General features: G+C 44.2%; 1 protein-coding gene across 3 annotated transcripts in view; it reads right to left on the minus strand.

Moving 5' to 3' along the window:
* The window catches only part of FGF2 (fibroblast growth factor 2), a 64240-nt gene that overhangs the window by 7891 nt on the left and 40399 nt on the right, over nucleotides 1–15950 (minus strand). The window contains exon 3 of one of the 3 annotated variants that reach the window (XM_075615833.1): nucleotides 6788–8521. The exons of the other annotated variants lie outside the window; for them this stretch is intronic. Within the exon in view, the coding sequence (XP_075471948.1) occupies nucleotides 8498–8521 (24 nt within the window). The 3' untranslated portion in view covers nucleotides 6788–8497. Of the gene's footprint in view, nucleotides 1–6787; nucleotides 8522–15950 lie in introns of those variants that run through there. 3 annotated transcript variants of the gene reach the window in all.

Below are 15950 nucleotides of genomic sequence, written 5' to 3' on the forward strand. Positions count from 1 at the left end.
ACGTGTGTGGATCTGGGCCTAAATATTGCAACCTGCCCTGAACCTAAACTTCTCTACGCTCTATCTGGCTACTGGAACCCTTCATTTCACAAATGTGTCCAAGCCTGAGGATTTCATGCGAAGCTAAGGTGGGTGACTAAAAATATTCTTGCGTGTTTTAATACCTTTGAGCCCACACTTAGGAGCTAGGAAGCTTATTCAAAGCTATTTTATTGTATAATGGTCCCTATGTGTGTGCCGTCCCTACTGCCATCTAGAAAAGCTTTGGGATAAACTATATAGAAGCCTTCAGGTTTTCAATTCAGGTCACACTTTATATTTGCTTTCAAGGCTTGGGCCATTAAGTTTGTTTTTGTATTAAAAGAATAATGGAAACGTTCTTAATTATTGAAAGCTACACCCATAAAATGGTTACAGTAATGGTTTTCCAGTTTTCTTTCCCAAGGTACCTAGCGATGCATATAGTGTGTGTGCAGGTACAATTAGTCCAGCTCCGGAAGAGCTTAAAAACAAAAAGTTTGGTGCCTAAGGCAGAGGGAGATCAGGTGATTAGGATACTGTACATTAGCGCCTCATCATTAGGTAATATGCATTTGAGGGAATTAGCTTCAGATCCAGAGCAATACACCTATTTGGACAAATTCACACATTTTCAGACAGTTAATTTCCCATTTAAAATCTTTTATTATTTGCAATTGTAAGTCTAAAAGTGAAGGAAATGACCAATGATGGTGCCGTGACTCACACCGTGGGGACACTATCACAATATTGGCCCCTTACTATTCATAAAAACGCAGAGTTGTTATAGTAGAATTTTAGTATAATCAATTGAGAAAGAGGTTATGAAATGGTAGTAAGCAACACAGGAGTGAGATGAATCATCTGCAGAGTATAGTAGTGATGTATAAAACAGCCCCATACTGCTAAAATATTCCATTACGTGATAATAATTATATCTACGGATGATAGAATAATCAGGGATGAGGCCGTAGGAAAGAAATTGGGAATGTAACTCATGGTGAGAATAGTGTTCTTGATGGCAATTACAGTTCTGATGAATAGTTATAGTTTACCTATTCCTATTCGGTCTCTCTTTACCACAGCTGTAGCCCCCTTTTCTGGTGGTCATTGAAAATTCTATTCTCAATGATATTCTCTCTTTACAATAAAAAAAGAAAGTGGTTAGATTGACTTATGGTAATAAGCAGTGGTTGACAAATCACCAAAAAATCTACTCGCCACCTAGTACCAAACGTGTGCTGCTTGGGCCAATATTTACTCGCCCCGGGGTTAAATCCACTCGCCCGGGGCGAGCAAATGTATAGGTTTGTCGAACACTGGTAATAAGAGACCACAACATGAGATCCAGTGAATCACAACTAGTCATTCACTCAAGAGTCCTACGAACTGTGAAAAAATACAATTAGCTACACTTCTACACGCGCGCATACACAACATTCTGCCAAATAATTTTTCAATAACATGTCAAAAGTATGATTCTATAGGATTGTAAGACAGATTCTAATCAGAAGTACTATATTAAATATATAAGCAAACCTGCTTCATACATCAGAAGACGGCAACTCCAGGCAGTATTTGCTATATTTCGGGTTCACTTTAATGCTTTTTCCATAAGTTAACAACATTAATAGCAATACAGAGTCGGGAATATCGAAAGGGCTCTTAATATCAGGGGGTGCAATTCTGTCTCCTGGAAAGCAGATTCCCAGTGCATCTATAAAGCTTCTAAAATGTCGAAGTGTCATTGCAGATCACTACCAAAGAGTAATGCAAATGTTGCACTTAGGGTTGAAGGGGTTAAATCAGCAGGATGTGTGCTCATGGAAGTTTCCACCTTTCAGATAATGGAAAGCAGTTGGCCCTTCTCAGCTCTAGCAGCACACCTTAGATAGGATACGGAAAACTCCATGAAAAACCTGCACGCTGTAATATTTGTCTCACTGTCTGGCCATGTTAGGATACCTCCTGCTAAATATATCACTGACATTCTTAACACATGAAGTAAAGAAATAGATTTTAGATTGCTCATGCAACAAAAGACGTACAGGTTTGTGTACTTCTGGCTCCCAGTCCTGATTTCAGCTCATTCTAGACTCGTGCCTGTGTTCCTGTTTACCAGCTATCCTGTGCAATGCTGACAGTGTCTGGCTAATAATTATGGCAGTCTTGAATATAATTACTTGTTTAAGGGTTAGTAGAGGGATTCAAGGGGAGAAAAAGTGAGATTTGATCTTTAAGAAAAAAAAAGTGGGAGTGAGAATTTAGGATAGTGAAAACGGGCATTTTCAAGACCATCAATTGGCTGAAAATTAAAAGGCTTAGATACATCATCAAGAATAAGGCAAATTTTAAGTACCAAGATATTGAAGAATGAGGAGAATAAACAAATTTAGTTCAATACTTTGCCCAAAATATTTTAAGCCAAAACCATGTCACGGTAATAATCCCTTTTGAGCAGGTCCTACACTACCACATAGCGCTTCCTATATGTGAACCCTTTAGGCACCGCATGTACTGTATGTCACGCACCCCATGCTGTGTGCTGCAGTATCTGTTTCCCCTTCTCTCTTTGCAGTGGAAGAAATACACGAGACAGAATAATATCAGTAGTGTAGGACCCACTGAAATGGGTTTACAGTGACGGTGTTATAGGCTTAAAATATTTTGGCCAAAGTATTGCACGAAGTGACCCATATTTATGATGAAAGAATATGGATAAAATACACAGTATTGTACTTAATTATTTGTCATACAATGTAGCATTGGGGCCTTTTAGTCTCTTCTACAATGTAGTAGGTATGGCTTTTGAGCTTACCAAGATTATGTCGAAATGTAAATTGGTAACAAGATAACAGGAAGCATGATTCATGCATTTATGTGAGGCCTGTATAAATGGGGAAGGGGGAAGGGAAAGAACTCCCGCATCAGCCTAAAATAAATGTGTGCTGAGGTGCAATAGGGATAATATAACAATAGGAAACAAACAAAGAAGACGTGTCCCTGTAGAATGCACTCACAGTAGTGTATATGATTAATGAAATTAAATTGGTAAAGCTATAATAGGTGGTAATAAGATTGTTATTGGAACCGTCTATGGCCAATCCAAAGCAAGAACAGAAACTATAAACATAACATTTAAATACACCACAGGGTGAACAGTTGACTTACTGCTATAATATTTTAATTTTATGTTTATAGTTTGTCTGTTCTTGCTGTGGATTGGCCATAGACGGTTCCAATACCAATCTTATTACCACCAATTATATCGTTACCAAATAAAGGGTTTTAATTCCATTAATCATATACACTACCGTAAGTGCATTCTACAGGGACACTTTTTTGTTTGTTTACTATTATTAATGTGAGGCAGTAAGGATTATATAGGGGTTAATATGGGAAAGAGATCTGGCGTAATATCTAAAGGGGGGAAAAATGCCTTGGAATATAAATTATTATACCTAAACCTATAATATAGTGTAAGAGAGCGAGCGTAGGGCATGGAGGAGCTAGCTATGAAGAACAAAAATAACACAAAGGAATGTAAAAAATGTTGCCTTTAACAAATGTACTTCAATTAATCCACCCTGCTCCCTATCCAGCTAACATTTTAGTTTGTTTGACACACTATAAAATGAAGCACTGTAACACAAAATCCAGCAAAATAATACCAAATAAAGGTTTTTGCCATTCTGCCTATATGAGATATAAAAACATACATACAACAATATATATATATATATATATATATATATATATATATATATATATATATATATATATAAACATTATAAAAACTTTCACATTTCAGTCATTGCATATATATATATATATGTGCAATGACTGAAATGTGAAAGTTTTTATAATGTGAATTCAGTAAATGTTTCTATTCTTCCCCCCCACCCCCCTTTTTTTAATGACTATAATAGCATTGCTGTATTAATATTGCTTTTACGTTGCAATGTTTTTAGTCACCTCTGGCAAGCCAAAAACAATGCTCTGTTTTTAGTATTTTCTATTCGTCTCTGTTCTCTTTTCACACAATTTATAAAAATGTCTATATAACCCATAAATTCTACTTCAATCTTCATACGGCCAGTCAATCTTCTGTAAACAAGTCTCTCTCAAATAATACCCAACAGAGTATAAAGTATGTTCTTGAACGCTCTAATAGTTAAGCATAGGATAAAGTAGGGAGTTATTGAAATAGATAACAACATAAATACATTATTCATGTATTCATATTCACGATATAGCTGAGCTCCCCCTCTTACTTCTGTGCTGGGAGGTGGAGGCTGCAGGCTGTCAGCTGGAGCGCCGGAAATCTGCGGTGTATCGCCGATGCATGGCGCCGCCATTTTGATCTTCGCGCATGCACAGTGCGTGCTGTGTGCATGAGCACTGCAGAGCAAGTGCGGCAGCCATTACAGGTGGCTCTGCATGGGACTACAGGTCCCAGCACCCTTACGGTCTGCTCAACACGTGGGGCAACATAGCCAATAGGGCTTAAGGATCCACGCAAGGGAAGGCGTTAGGTTTGGCGCGAACTAGGGACCACGCCAGTCGGAGCAGGACGGCAAGGGGTAAGGTAGTGTCCCAGGTGCCAGTAGCCCTGGGACTAGGCAAGATCTCCCCACAGGCCCCAGCTAGGCCCCGACTCACTGCAGATTGTGGTTGCTGCAAGGAAGGCCCCAGATAGGGATGATTCCCCAATAGCTCTTAGTGTGGTTAGTACCACGGTGACCGGGCGGCCACGTGTAATCTGCGGGCTGGGACCAGACCACAGGCACATCAGGGATATTAAGGAACACCCTCCAGCTGGAGCCCCCTCAAGAGGTGGACGCCACCGGGAAGGAGAGGAGGAGGAGGATCAGACGGACCCACGTCGTGGATCACGTTGTGGCCTGCGGACCAATCATCTTCCATATACCCTGGTCTGGACGGAGACCAGGAACGTACCCACATGCACCAACGGCCATACACATTGGGTAGCGCTACTCCACACACTTTGGGTGGGCTTGGCTCTGTGGACACTGGGTGGTTAGGTGCCACGGGCACCTCAGTACTTTGGGGGATCTCGCCGTGGTGTGAACATTGTATGGGGGCATTGCATTGTGGGAAGGTTGATTATAGTGTGTTATTATTAGGGCGTGTGAGTAAACTGTTAAACTATACCAGTGTGGTGTGTATTACTATTATTGTATTGGTTCCTGTGAGAGGGTATCCTGCAGAGTTAGAATCCCTCCCAGCGGCGGAGGCTTAGGCCTTCTGTAAAGGCCGCATGCGTACTTCCCTTAGTCACGTGGAAAGGGGGCTACAACTATAAGACGCCAAAATAATGTTTATGCACAGAAGTTGGGGCACTTTATTGGTTATAAATACTCTTACATGTGAATATTCATTCCACTGGAAATATCAGAATACCAGGGCCAACTCATACCGTATAAACGTTCACCTGAAATATGATGCCTGATTGTCTTTTTTTGTGTTGTATATGTCAGAACTGCATTCAAATGATGTTGTACTCCCGTCCCAGGGCAAAGTGTGCAGTGCAGCTGGCAAAACCTCACAACAAGGCAAGAAATACTTTAAAAAGAAGTAAAACCATCAGAGGCCTTCTGAGCAAGTCTCGCAGAATAAGCAGCCTGTCCTCGGAAAATGTCAGCTGAAATGTGTTACTTTATTACTTCCTCGTTCTCTATTTCTGGGACAGTTATGGTGCCGCAGCAAAGCACAGACGAGCTTCTTGTAAAGCCAATTATGGGCAGAAAGGGTGCACATGGCAAAGCCAAGTTTACACCGGCGAGTGCGATGACTCGCAAGTAGAGTAAGAGGAGCAACAGCCCAATTAAATGAGGTAATCTACAGACTAACATTCCCTCCTCACCTAGCATTAACCACAGACAGCATGCAGATGCCCAGGTACAAATCCAGAACTCTGTGTAGAACAGGGGTGGCCAAGTCCAGTCTTCAAGAGTCACCAACAGGTCAGGTTTTCAGGATATCCCTGCATCAGCACAGGTGGCTCAATAAGTGGCTCAGTCTAAGACTACACCACCCGTGCTGAAGCAGGGATATCATGAAAACCTGACCTGTTGGTAGCTCTTGAAGGACTGGGGTAGAATAACAGAAGCGAGTATTCAAGAGCCAGGCATTGCACAGTGCTGCTATTTTACTTCTCGGATATCCTTGCTATGTGTTGATTTTGGTAATTTCCCTTAATAGTGTGGTGTTTGTGAGGAAAAAGTACCTTTCTGTAAGAGAACACTTGTAAAGGGAGGAAGCTCCGGTCAACAGAGGGGAAAAAGCTGCTCAACTAAACCAGACATGGAAAGGATGTTGCCGTTTGTGGTATGTTAATATAGTGGAATATTAAGGCAGAGCTTCCCCATCATATTCAATTATATCTGTAGAGCCTCAATCTGTGTCGCCTGCCATTTTGTGAAGTGCTCGGTACAGCATCAACACCATGTACAAATTAAAAAAGGCCGCAGCAACGAATCTGAAACAATACCCGGTTCATATTATGTCATTCTTATTCCTATGAATAGTGATGTCTAGTCGTACACTATAAAAATAAAAAAAATAAAGCGTTACATTGGAAAAGGTTTAATGTAATGAAAATGTAAAATAATAAAATGCACATTTCCATTCAATAAAAGGAAAAAAGCTGACACAGATAAAAAAAATTTAACTTAAATAAACGTAAAGTTTATTTTCTGAACTCATTTAGCAGACTCATCATTTTATAGCAAACCAGAAGAAAAGAATCAGACGGCAGCAAACCAGAAATAGAGGATGCTTCTGCTAGTTCAATAAGAGCTCCATGGTCTCCTTTACCATTTAATGAAGGGCAATAGACTCTTCGTCAGCTAAGTAAGATAAGGGCCTTTTTCAGCCAAATTTTTCAACTGTGTTAAAGAGGCACTGTCACGGTAACTTATGACAAGATATAATAAACACCAAATACCTGGGTTGAACTGAACGAGGCTTAGATATGATAAAATATAATTTATTCCTTGAAAAAGGTGAACACAGCAGATTATACAAATAACAGACAAAATATAGACACTTACTGAAAGGTTTGGACAAGAAAGCCACCAGGATACAGGGTGGCCATTTCTTCCATAATTCAGGTTCAGATGTAGACATCACGGCAATACATGAAGATCATGCATGAAGACATTTGAGTAAGGGCTGACTCTGGTTTAAATACCATTTCAACCCCCTCTCTTACAACCAAGGCGCCGACCTGGCTAGAAAAATCTCTTTGAAGGAGATTTTGGCTTCCCTTGTAAGTGTGAAGACCGACACTTAAAAACCCTCAGTCCCTTTGTTCCTGCCCTTAGTATAAACAAACAATCAGGACAGTTAACTTTTGATCACCGGGCTATGCTAATTCCTCAGGATGTTCTTCCTGCCCTATTTAGCATAGCAGATGGAGTCTGCATTTTTCAGAGCAGATCCAAAATCCCATATACACTTTAATACCTACACATATTAAAATACCCGGTTCTGGTAGGTCCAGCGGGTCCAAACGTTCCAGACCTTAATGCCGGAAGTGGTACACTATAGGGTCCAAGTTTCAGCCCGATGCGACCTTCGGAACTGGAATTATACAAATAACTCATAAACTGTTTCATATTTTATATAAAAATCTCCGCTAAAAAGAAATCTCAGCTTTTCACTAAATCCCCATTGAAAACAACGGGCTCCGCCGCCATGGGTTTCAATGGAGCAACTCCGCCGTTGTAGTCAATGGAGTTTCCTGCCATAGACTTTCAATGGGGAAACCGCCGCCATTGAAGTCTATGAGAAAATCCACAAATCTTTACATTCGTCCACACTCCGTCTGGTTGGTCTGAGAGGGCTGGGAAGGGGCATGCATTAAAGCCGGAACCTTGGCTACATGCCACCCAAATCCCATCCCTCTGGTCATTCCAGAACCAGAGATATGGACTTACATTTTTCAGCATTTCACACTTAGTCGTTTTTACGCCACGCGGCTTTTCCCCATTGGAATCAATGGCCGGCGCAGCCATAGACAATGCATGGCGCACGCCGCCATTAGATTCAATGGGAACTCCGCTCCGCCATTGAAGTCAATGGTGCGACCCTCTCATTCCTGGACCCGGTGTGGATCGTGTATGGGGGTTCCTAGGAGCTAGAGACAAAAAGAACTTTATTCCCAGGGGCCCTAGAACTTAAGATTCCCACGCCAATTGTCTTTGAACTTGACCAAAGTGATTAAACTCTTTTCAAAGACATTGTATCCGCTTTTGCGGTCTGCGGTTTGGATGGCTGCCAACCTGTTCCTCGAGGCCGGCGTTGAGGAATCTCCATTGAAGTAAATGAGCCCATTGACTTACAATGGGAAACCGCCGCTCCTCCTCTCGGACGCCACCTGCTGGTCGTCGCTGGAAAACAGGTCCAAAACCGCTACTTCTGCCATTAGAAAGCATGGAGGCTCAATGGCGACCTATGGACGGCTGCAAAATGGAGCCTGAAAAGGCGGGAAAAGGGAACAAAGGGCTATAATCACTAAACTAACATTAACCCCTTCCCTCCCGCATCAACCCTAGTGTATGTGTGAGTGCAAACACCAGGATAACACAATACATTTATACAGGGGAATAAACATTTGGATACTGAAGCAAGGCAAAAACACATTACTGGACCTCAGTCCAGTTAACCCCTTTCTTCCCAGGTGAGAGTAGAGGGTGGCCAAATGGGGTGTAACCTCTTTAATCCCGGGCCAAATCCTCTCTCTCATGACAGGCACTCCTAGGCAGGGCCGCCAACAGAAATCATTGATCATTGGACCCGGGATAAATGAAAGGAGCAGGCCCTCCCCCCCCTCTGAACCCATAGCACACCTACCACGAAAAAATATCTTTTAGCGCGCAACTTTTACTTAACTGTTTTCTTATTGTGATACAGAAAAAAACATTACAATGCAACCTGTTTATTTTTATATTTTCAACAAAAGACATGTGACTGTCTGCCTGGGTGGGTGAGTGTGGGCGTGGGTGGATGACAGTGACTGGGTGGGTGGGTGGATGACAGTAGAATGACAGTTGGGTGAATGACAGTTTGATGGTGGGTGGGTGGGTGAATGACGGTGGGTGAATGACAGTTAAATGACAGTGACTGGGTGGGTGAATGACAGTGACTAGGTGGGTGAATGACAGTAGAATGACAGTTGGGTGAATGACAGTTGAATGATGGTTGGGTGAATGACGATTCAATGACGATGGGTGGGTGAATGACAGTGGGTGGGTGAATGGGTGAATGACAGTGGGTGGGTGAATGACAGTGGGTGAATGACGGTGGGTGGGAGACAGTGACTTAGACAGTGACTGGGTGGGTGACAGTGACTTTGTGGGTGGGTTACAGTGACGTGGTGGGTGAGTGACTATGACAGTGACTGGGTGGGTGGGAGACAATGACTGGGTGGGTGGGAGACAGTGACTGGGTGACAGTGACTGGGTGGGTGGGTGGGAGACAGTGACTGGGTGGGTGGGAGACAGTGACTGGGTGACAGTGACTGGGTGGGTGGAAGAGAGTGACTGGGTGGGAGGGAGACAGTGGGTGGTTGACAGTGAGTCCCTTACATTTTCACAAAAAAACAAATGGAGACAGTGGGTGGTTGACAGTGAGTCCCTTACATTTTCACAAAAAAACAAATGGAGACAGTGGGTGGTTGACAGTGAGACCCTTTCATTTTCACAAAAAAAACACATGATTTGATGAATAGAAACTTTACAAAATGTTTAAGCGGCGATTCATATATTATGGTATTTTTTTCCAACACATTGAATGTAGATCAGGATGTGCCGATATAACAGGACGCCACTGTGCTGTTAAAGGTGACGTGCGGGTGACTGCGGGTGACTGTGACTGGGTGACAGTGACTAGGTGGGTGAAAGTCAATGACTGGGTGGGTGACAGTCTGACTGGGTGGGTGACAGTGATAGTGGGTGACAGTGACTGGGTGGGGTGACATCCCCCTCCTGCCCCCGATATCCCCGCTGCAGCTGCCCGGGAGGTGGGCTTGGGGGTGCGGGAGGTGGGCTCGGGGGGGGGGGGGCATGGGAGGTGGGCTCGTGGGGGGGCACGGGAGGTGGGCTCGGGGGTGTGCAGGAGGTGGGCTCGGGGGGCGCGTGGGAAGCTGGCCGCGGGAGGAAGCAGGCCGCAGGAGGAGCTGGTACTTCCCCCTCCGTCCCACGTTGGGAGCGGGGTGAAGTGGGCCGCAGGAGGAGCTGTGGAGCTGGTACTTCCCCCTCTGTCCCACGTTGGGAGCGGAGGGGGGGGGGAAGCGGGCCCTGCTTGCCCTGCGCATGCACGCCGGGACTGCAGGGAATCGACGCCATTTTTTTAAAAACTTTTTTTTAAATTTATTTAATTAACTGGCGGCCCAGGGACGCCAGTACCCTTTGTCCCCCCCTGTTGGCGGCCCTGCTCCTAGGACCCGTTTAAAAAAAATAGGGGTGAAGCATGTTAATTTCAACCAAAGGGAGCCCCTGCTTCCAGAGATACGTACCTCCATAGGGGGTGCTGGTAGCATTAAAGATCAGGCTATTTGGGGCTATCAAAATGGTGGCTTCAAAGCTCCCGCGTCACGTGGGCCAACAGGAAGCCGGGATGTCTTTGCTTTCGGTTTCCTATTGGCCCACGTGATGCAGGACCTGTACAAAGTAGAGAGATATCGGCACCTCCTACGGAGGCAAGTATCTCGGGAAGCAATGGGTCTCCGGAGCTGAAATCAACATAGTTCAGCCCTGGAGACCTTAGGAGTGCTCCTTTAAGCGACTTCTCTTTCAGCTATGTAGCTGGGACTGGAAGAATGTGACCACCAGGCAACTAAAAAATGTCCCTCCCACTGGAAGGATTGCGCAGGCAGAAGAACCACATTGGTGGCAGAGCTGTCAATCATTGCTCCGCTTCACACGCTACGCAAGGCCTTGTGTGGTGAATAAAAGCTCTGCTACCTACGCAGTCCTCCTGAACTTGTGGTCTTTCCAGCACTCGTCATGCCTACATTTTTCATTCGTCCCAGACGTGTGGATTTTTCAAGCCCAGCCTATAACATTAGGCTAACAAAGTTTGGTATACAAAAAAGTGCATAGATTTCCTACATTACAGCAGAGTAGCATTGGGAGCTGTAATACCTGCTCGTGTCCAAGACTACAACCACATTAATCACAGGCCTGGGATTTCTTTGGCAATTAGGACATCACTGTTATACCCAGCACATAAACATAAGCCACATGGAAAACATTTCACGTGTGGATTGAATGCATCTCTGCAGATCTGAGTCCAGGAAAAACATTAACACACACTATAATCTTACCTCGCTTTCCAAACATACTCACAAATAAATTCCATGCTCTCACTAAATGCAGGAAATTAAAAACAATAATGGAAGAGTTGTGAAAAAAAAATGTTTTTAGAAGAAAATAGATAAAATAAGAATATGAGAATATGTATATATGAGCCACCCATGTACACGGCGCATCGCAGCAGTAATATACGTGACATAATAATATAACACATAATGGGATCAAGTGGTTTAAGACAGGGGAGCGCAAACTTTCCCGGAGGCGTCCCCTGTCAGTGCCCCCCGCCTGCGCCCCGGATGCCGGGCTTCCTCTCCCCCCGCTGGTGCTCCTCCCCCCTTCCCCCACAGTTTGCACGCGCCTCTGGCCCCCCTGGTCCTCCTCTCCCCCCGCTCATGCGTTCCAGAAGCGCAAGGCACTACAGGCTCCCCCCAAGTTAAGGTGTGGGAGGGGGTTATGTGTGGTTATTGCCGGGAAGAGGGGGCTTGTGGGGGAGAGGAGTTTTGTGGGGGGTTTGTACGAGTATTGGGGTGGGGTTATTGGGGGAGTAGGGTTTTTTGTGGGGGTAGTTGTTTTGTGGGGGAGGGTGGTTTTGTGATGCTATTGAGAGGGTGGGTATGGTAGGGAGGGTGGGTATGGTAGGGAGGGGGGGTTGTGTGGGAGGGGCTTTTGTGTTGGTTTTGTGTGGAAACTGGGTATTTGTATTGTGGAGGAGTGGGGGCAGTGTGTGTGTGTGTGAATTGTGGGGGACGAGGGGCAGTGTGTATGTATTGTGAAGGAGGGGTGCAGTGTGTGTCTAATGGGGGGGCAGTGTGCGTGTATTGTGGGAGAGAGGGGTATTGTGTGTGTGTAGCGAGACAGTGTGTGTATTGTGAGGATGGGGGGGGAGGATGAGGAGGAGGGGGAGAGGGGAAGCGTGAGTGTCAGAGAGAGAAAGAGTGTGTGTGTCACGCTCTGTCTACCCTCTCTCTCAGGGCCACTTACCGGGATTCTGTTTCTTCTTCTATAGATGGGGAGAGAGTAGGGTTGCCAGGTGTCCTGTATTGAACCTGACATCCAGTATTTGGTTACTCTGTCCTGTAAAAAATTAGAGCTAATACCGGACATGTATGTGTATGCCGGTATTACCGCTCTGGACTTAGTAACCTGCTGTCAGGGTGAGAGGATGAATGGAGGGGGGGTAAGAGGATGAAGGGAGGTGGGGTTGGGTGAGAGAGGATGAAGGGAGGGGGGTGGGGTGAGAGAGGATGAAGGGAAGGGGATGAGAGAGGATGAAGGGGGGACGAGCGAGGATGAAGGGGGGATGAGAGGATGAAGGGAGGGGGGATGAGAGAGTATGAAGGGTGGGGGTGAGAGAGGATGAAGAGAGGGTGGGTGAGAGGATGAAGAGAGGGTGGGTGAGAGGATGAAGGGATGGGGTGTGAGAGAATGAAAGCAGGGGGGATGACAGAGGATGAAGGGAGGGGGGATGAGAGAGGATGAAGGGAGTGGGGGGTGAGAGGATGAAGGGAGGGGGGTGAGAGGAAGAAGGGAGGGGGATGAGGGGAGGGGGTGAGAGGACAAGGCGGGTGAGAGGATGAGGGGGTGGGAGGGTGAGAGGATGAGGGGAGAGAGAGATGATGAGGAGGGGTGTAACAATCTTGGAATTTGTGGGAGGAGCAGTAAGATCAGTATTGCTCGCCATGTACAGTATGACTGCAGGTCAGTTATTTATAAATGATCTGACCATTACATAATTTGTTCTAAATTTCACTTCAAGCATGCACCAATTTGCATAAATTTGCACTATTTCATAAAAAAAATCCTCGGAAGTGCGCTCCCTCCCAAGACTCCTCAGATTTTTTACGAAACAGAATATAAATGGGTGCAAATTGGTGAATACTTCGTGAAATTTAGAACAAATTACGTAACAGTCAGGTCATTTATACCGTATTGGCCCGAATATAGTGCGACCTCGCACATAATACGACCGTATTATGGAATATTACAGTACTTCTGTAATACTACCGTTTTGAAGGTGTTCTTCATAAAAAATAATAGGTGTTAGGCTGCGCATATAATACGAGGACAGTTTTCGGAAAGACATTTTTAGGAAGAAAACATAGCACTACTGTATATTCAGGTCAATACGGTAAATAACATTCTTCCTCACCAACGATTCTCGCGCGCGCGTCGCACCTTTCATCCTTTTGGACAAGCCACCTGGCAACCCTAGGAGAGAGGGGATGGAGAGAGAAAGGGAAAAAGAGAGAAAGAGAGAAAGAGAGAGGGAGAGAGGGGTATGGAGGAGGGAATGGGGAGAGAGAGGGGTGGAGGAGGGGATGGGGGAGAGCGATACCAGCAATGTTTACATACTGTATATTTTTAATAAGAAAAGCAGGAGAAAAAAAAAGTGTACGCGTAGGTTAGTGACTATGTATTTAATGTTTTCCTGGTGTGGTCCGAGTCTTGCAGTCAGACTTAAGAATTGCCCCCAAGCTAATCAGAGTTAGACAGGCCTGCTCTAAACTATGTAGGAGTCAGTATTACAACGGATTCTGCTTCACCACTGTTAGTATAGCTCTGCATACTAGTACTTTCATAGCTGACAGCAAACAGTGTTAACAAATGGCATCAGTGTTAAGCAGCTTCCAAGCAGTAGCCAATTCCATCAAGAACTAAAGCTCCCAGGTGTCCTTTGTTGTGTCATAGTTTTGATTAGATTTTCAGCCCCAAGGCAAAAACTCTTAGAATCCAAAATAGGCAGCTACTGTACATACAGCAAGTTCTCTCCTTAAAGGAACATTATGTAAATAAAAAGGTAAGGGGCGGGAGGAAAAAAAGAAATGAAAGAGAAACAGAATGTGAGAGAGTGGGAAAGAAAAAACAGAGAAAAGTGAAACAGTAGAAGGGAATTAAAAACAGGGACTCGAGAGTTACACACACACACAACAAACCGATATTGTTAAACAGTGAGATGATGGTAATACAAGTCACAGCAGTATTCATTTAGCCAGCTCAATTACTGGTTACAGGAAATGCTGGGAAAGCCTTAAAAGCCAGATTTTTGATGCCTGGCAGCCAGCACGGGAGGTATATCCCCTGCTCTCTCTACAAGGCCAGAATACTGAAATATTACCGTGAAGTTACTTTTACTAACGCGACAGCACACGGTGCTCAGTTTAAACATATTCTTTGTTATTACAACTTGTATTACATATCACACAAAAGATAGGACATGTATCGGCGTATTGTATGTCCACCGAAGAGGCCAAAATTCGCCATTGATCAGCTGGAGTAGAATAAACCCCTTAATCCAAATGGGACGTAAAAAGGGATACAGGAGGTACAAACTGTCTTTGGAGGGAAACCTTGCTCTGCCTTGGGAAAGTGATTGATAAGTGGCTTGAAGTATTATGCACACTATGATTATATGATCCAATAATGGTTACATGAAGTTTGATAGAAATCCAGATTTATTTATTGAAACTTGCTCCGAACACCATTGGCATGGTCTTAAAATGAGTCCTCATCATACTCCAACAATGCCAATTCAACTGTTTGTAAAACTGATCTAAGATGTATGTATATATTTGTATAGCGCCATTCATCTACAAAGCGCTTTACAGCAGTAATACATGTGTCAAAATAATATGAGTCATAATTACATAACATAAGCAGCGCTTCAGACGAAAGTAAACATCAGGAAAGGGAATTGTCACTATCTGCTTCCAAGTGCGTCTGCAAGAGGTCATGGTAAATGCATGAGAGATGTACTGTATAGTATCAGCCAAGGGAGCTAACCAAATGCTTCGCAGCAGTGAGGTGGTGTTACAACTTGTGTTAACTGTTGCACTACTGTGTGTTCAATATCTTTAGTCCCAGGAACTCGCAATTCCCTTCGAGTTCCCACTATATTACAGGGTCCCGCAGTACACTGTAATACAGGTTCAGTTCAATCCCGCCACTGCCACCAGTTAATTATAGAGCTTGTAATGGTAACTTATGACAAGATATAACAAACACCAAATATCTGGGTTGAACTGAACGAGGCTTAGATATAATAAAATATATTTATTCCTTAAAAAGGTGAACACAGCAATATAGTACAATTAACAGGCAAGAAGGTAACACTTACTTAGGGTTGGGGAATGGAGAAGTATCAGCTAGCAATTCTCCAGCAATCCGATGACATTCCAGGTGGAATCAGAAGAACAACCAAAAACTGTAGGGTTGACACAGTTTATATACCTTTGTAACCCTATTCTTAACATTGAATACAGACTATTGGTGAACAATTATCTGTGTCCAATCCCTAACGTGGAGACACAGTTTAACCGATGCCCCCCAGCTAGTTAGCCCATGCGTACTTGGACTCTGAGGGTCTTATTTCTGTAGCCCCATAATTAAATCAGGGGCGACGACCAGTCTACCAAATGAAGTATCTGGTAGGATCTTCATTATTTGTAGGTGTAAACATAACACTTACAAACCACTCCAGCTTGATGATTCTCCGCCCTCAGGTAACAATTAGAGTGGCAGAGTCTGTTGATCAGGACTTGGTTCCTAGTGTAAACAATCAGGGCAGTTAACTTTTGATCACAGGGTTATAAT

Source organism: Ascaphus truei, chromosome 1, assembly GCF_040206685.1.
Source record: "Ascaphus truei isolate aAscTru1 chromosome 1, aAscTru1.hap1, whole genome shotgun sequence".
NCBI classification, from domain to species: domain Eukaryota; kingdom Metazoa; phylum Chordata; class Amphibia; order Anura; family Ascaphidae; genus Ascaphus; species Ascaphus truei.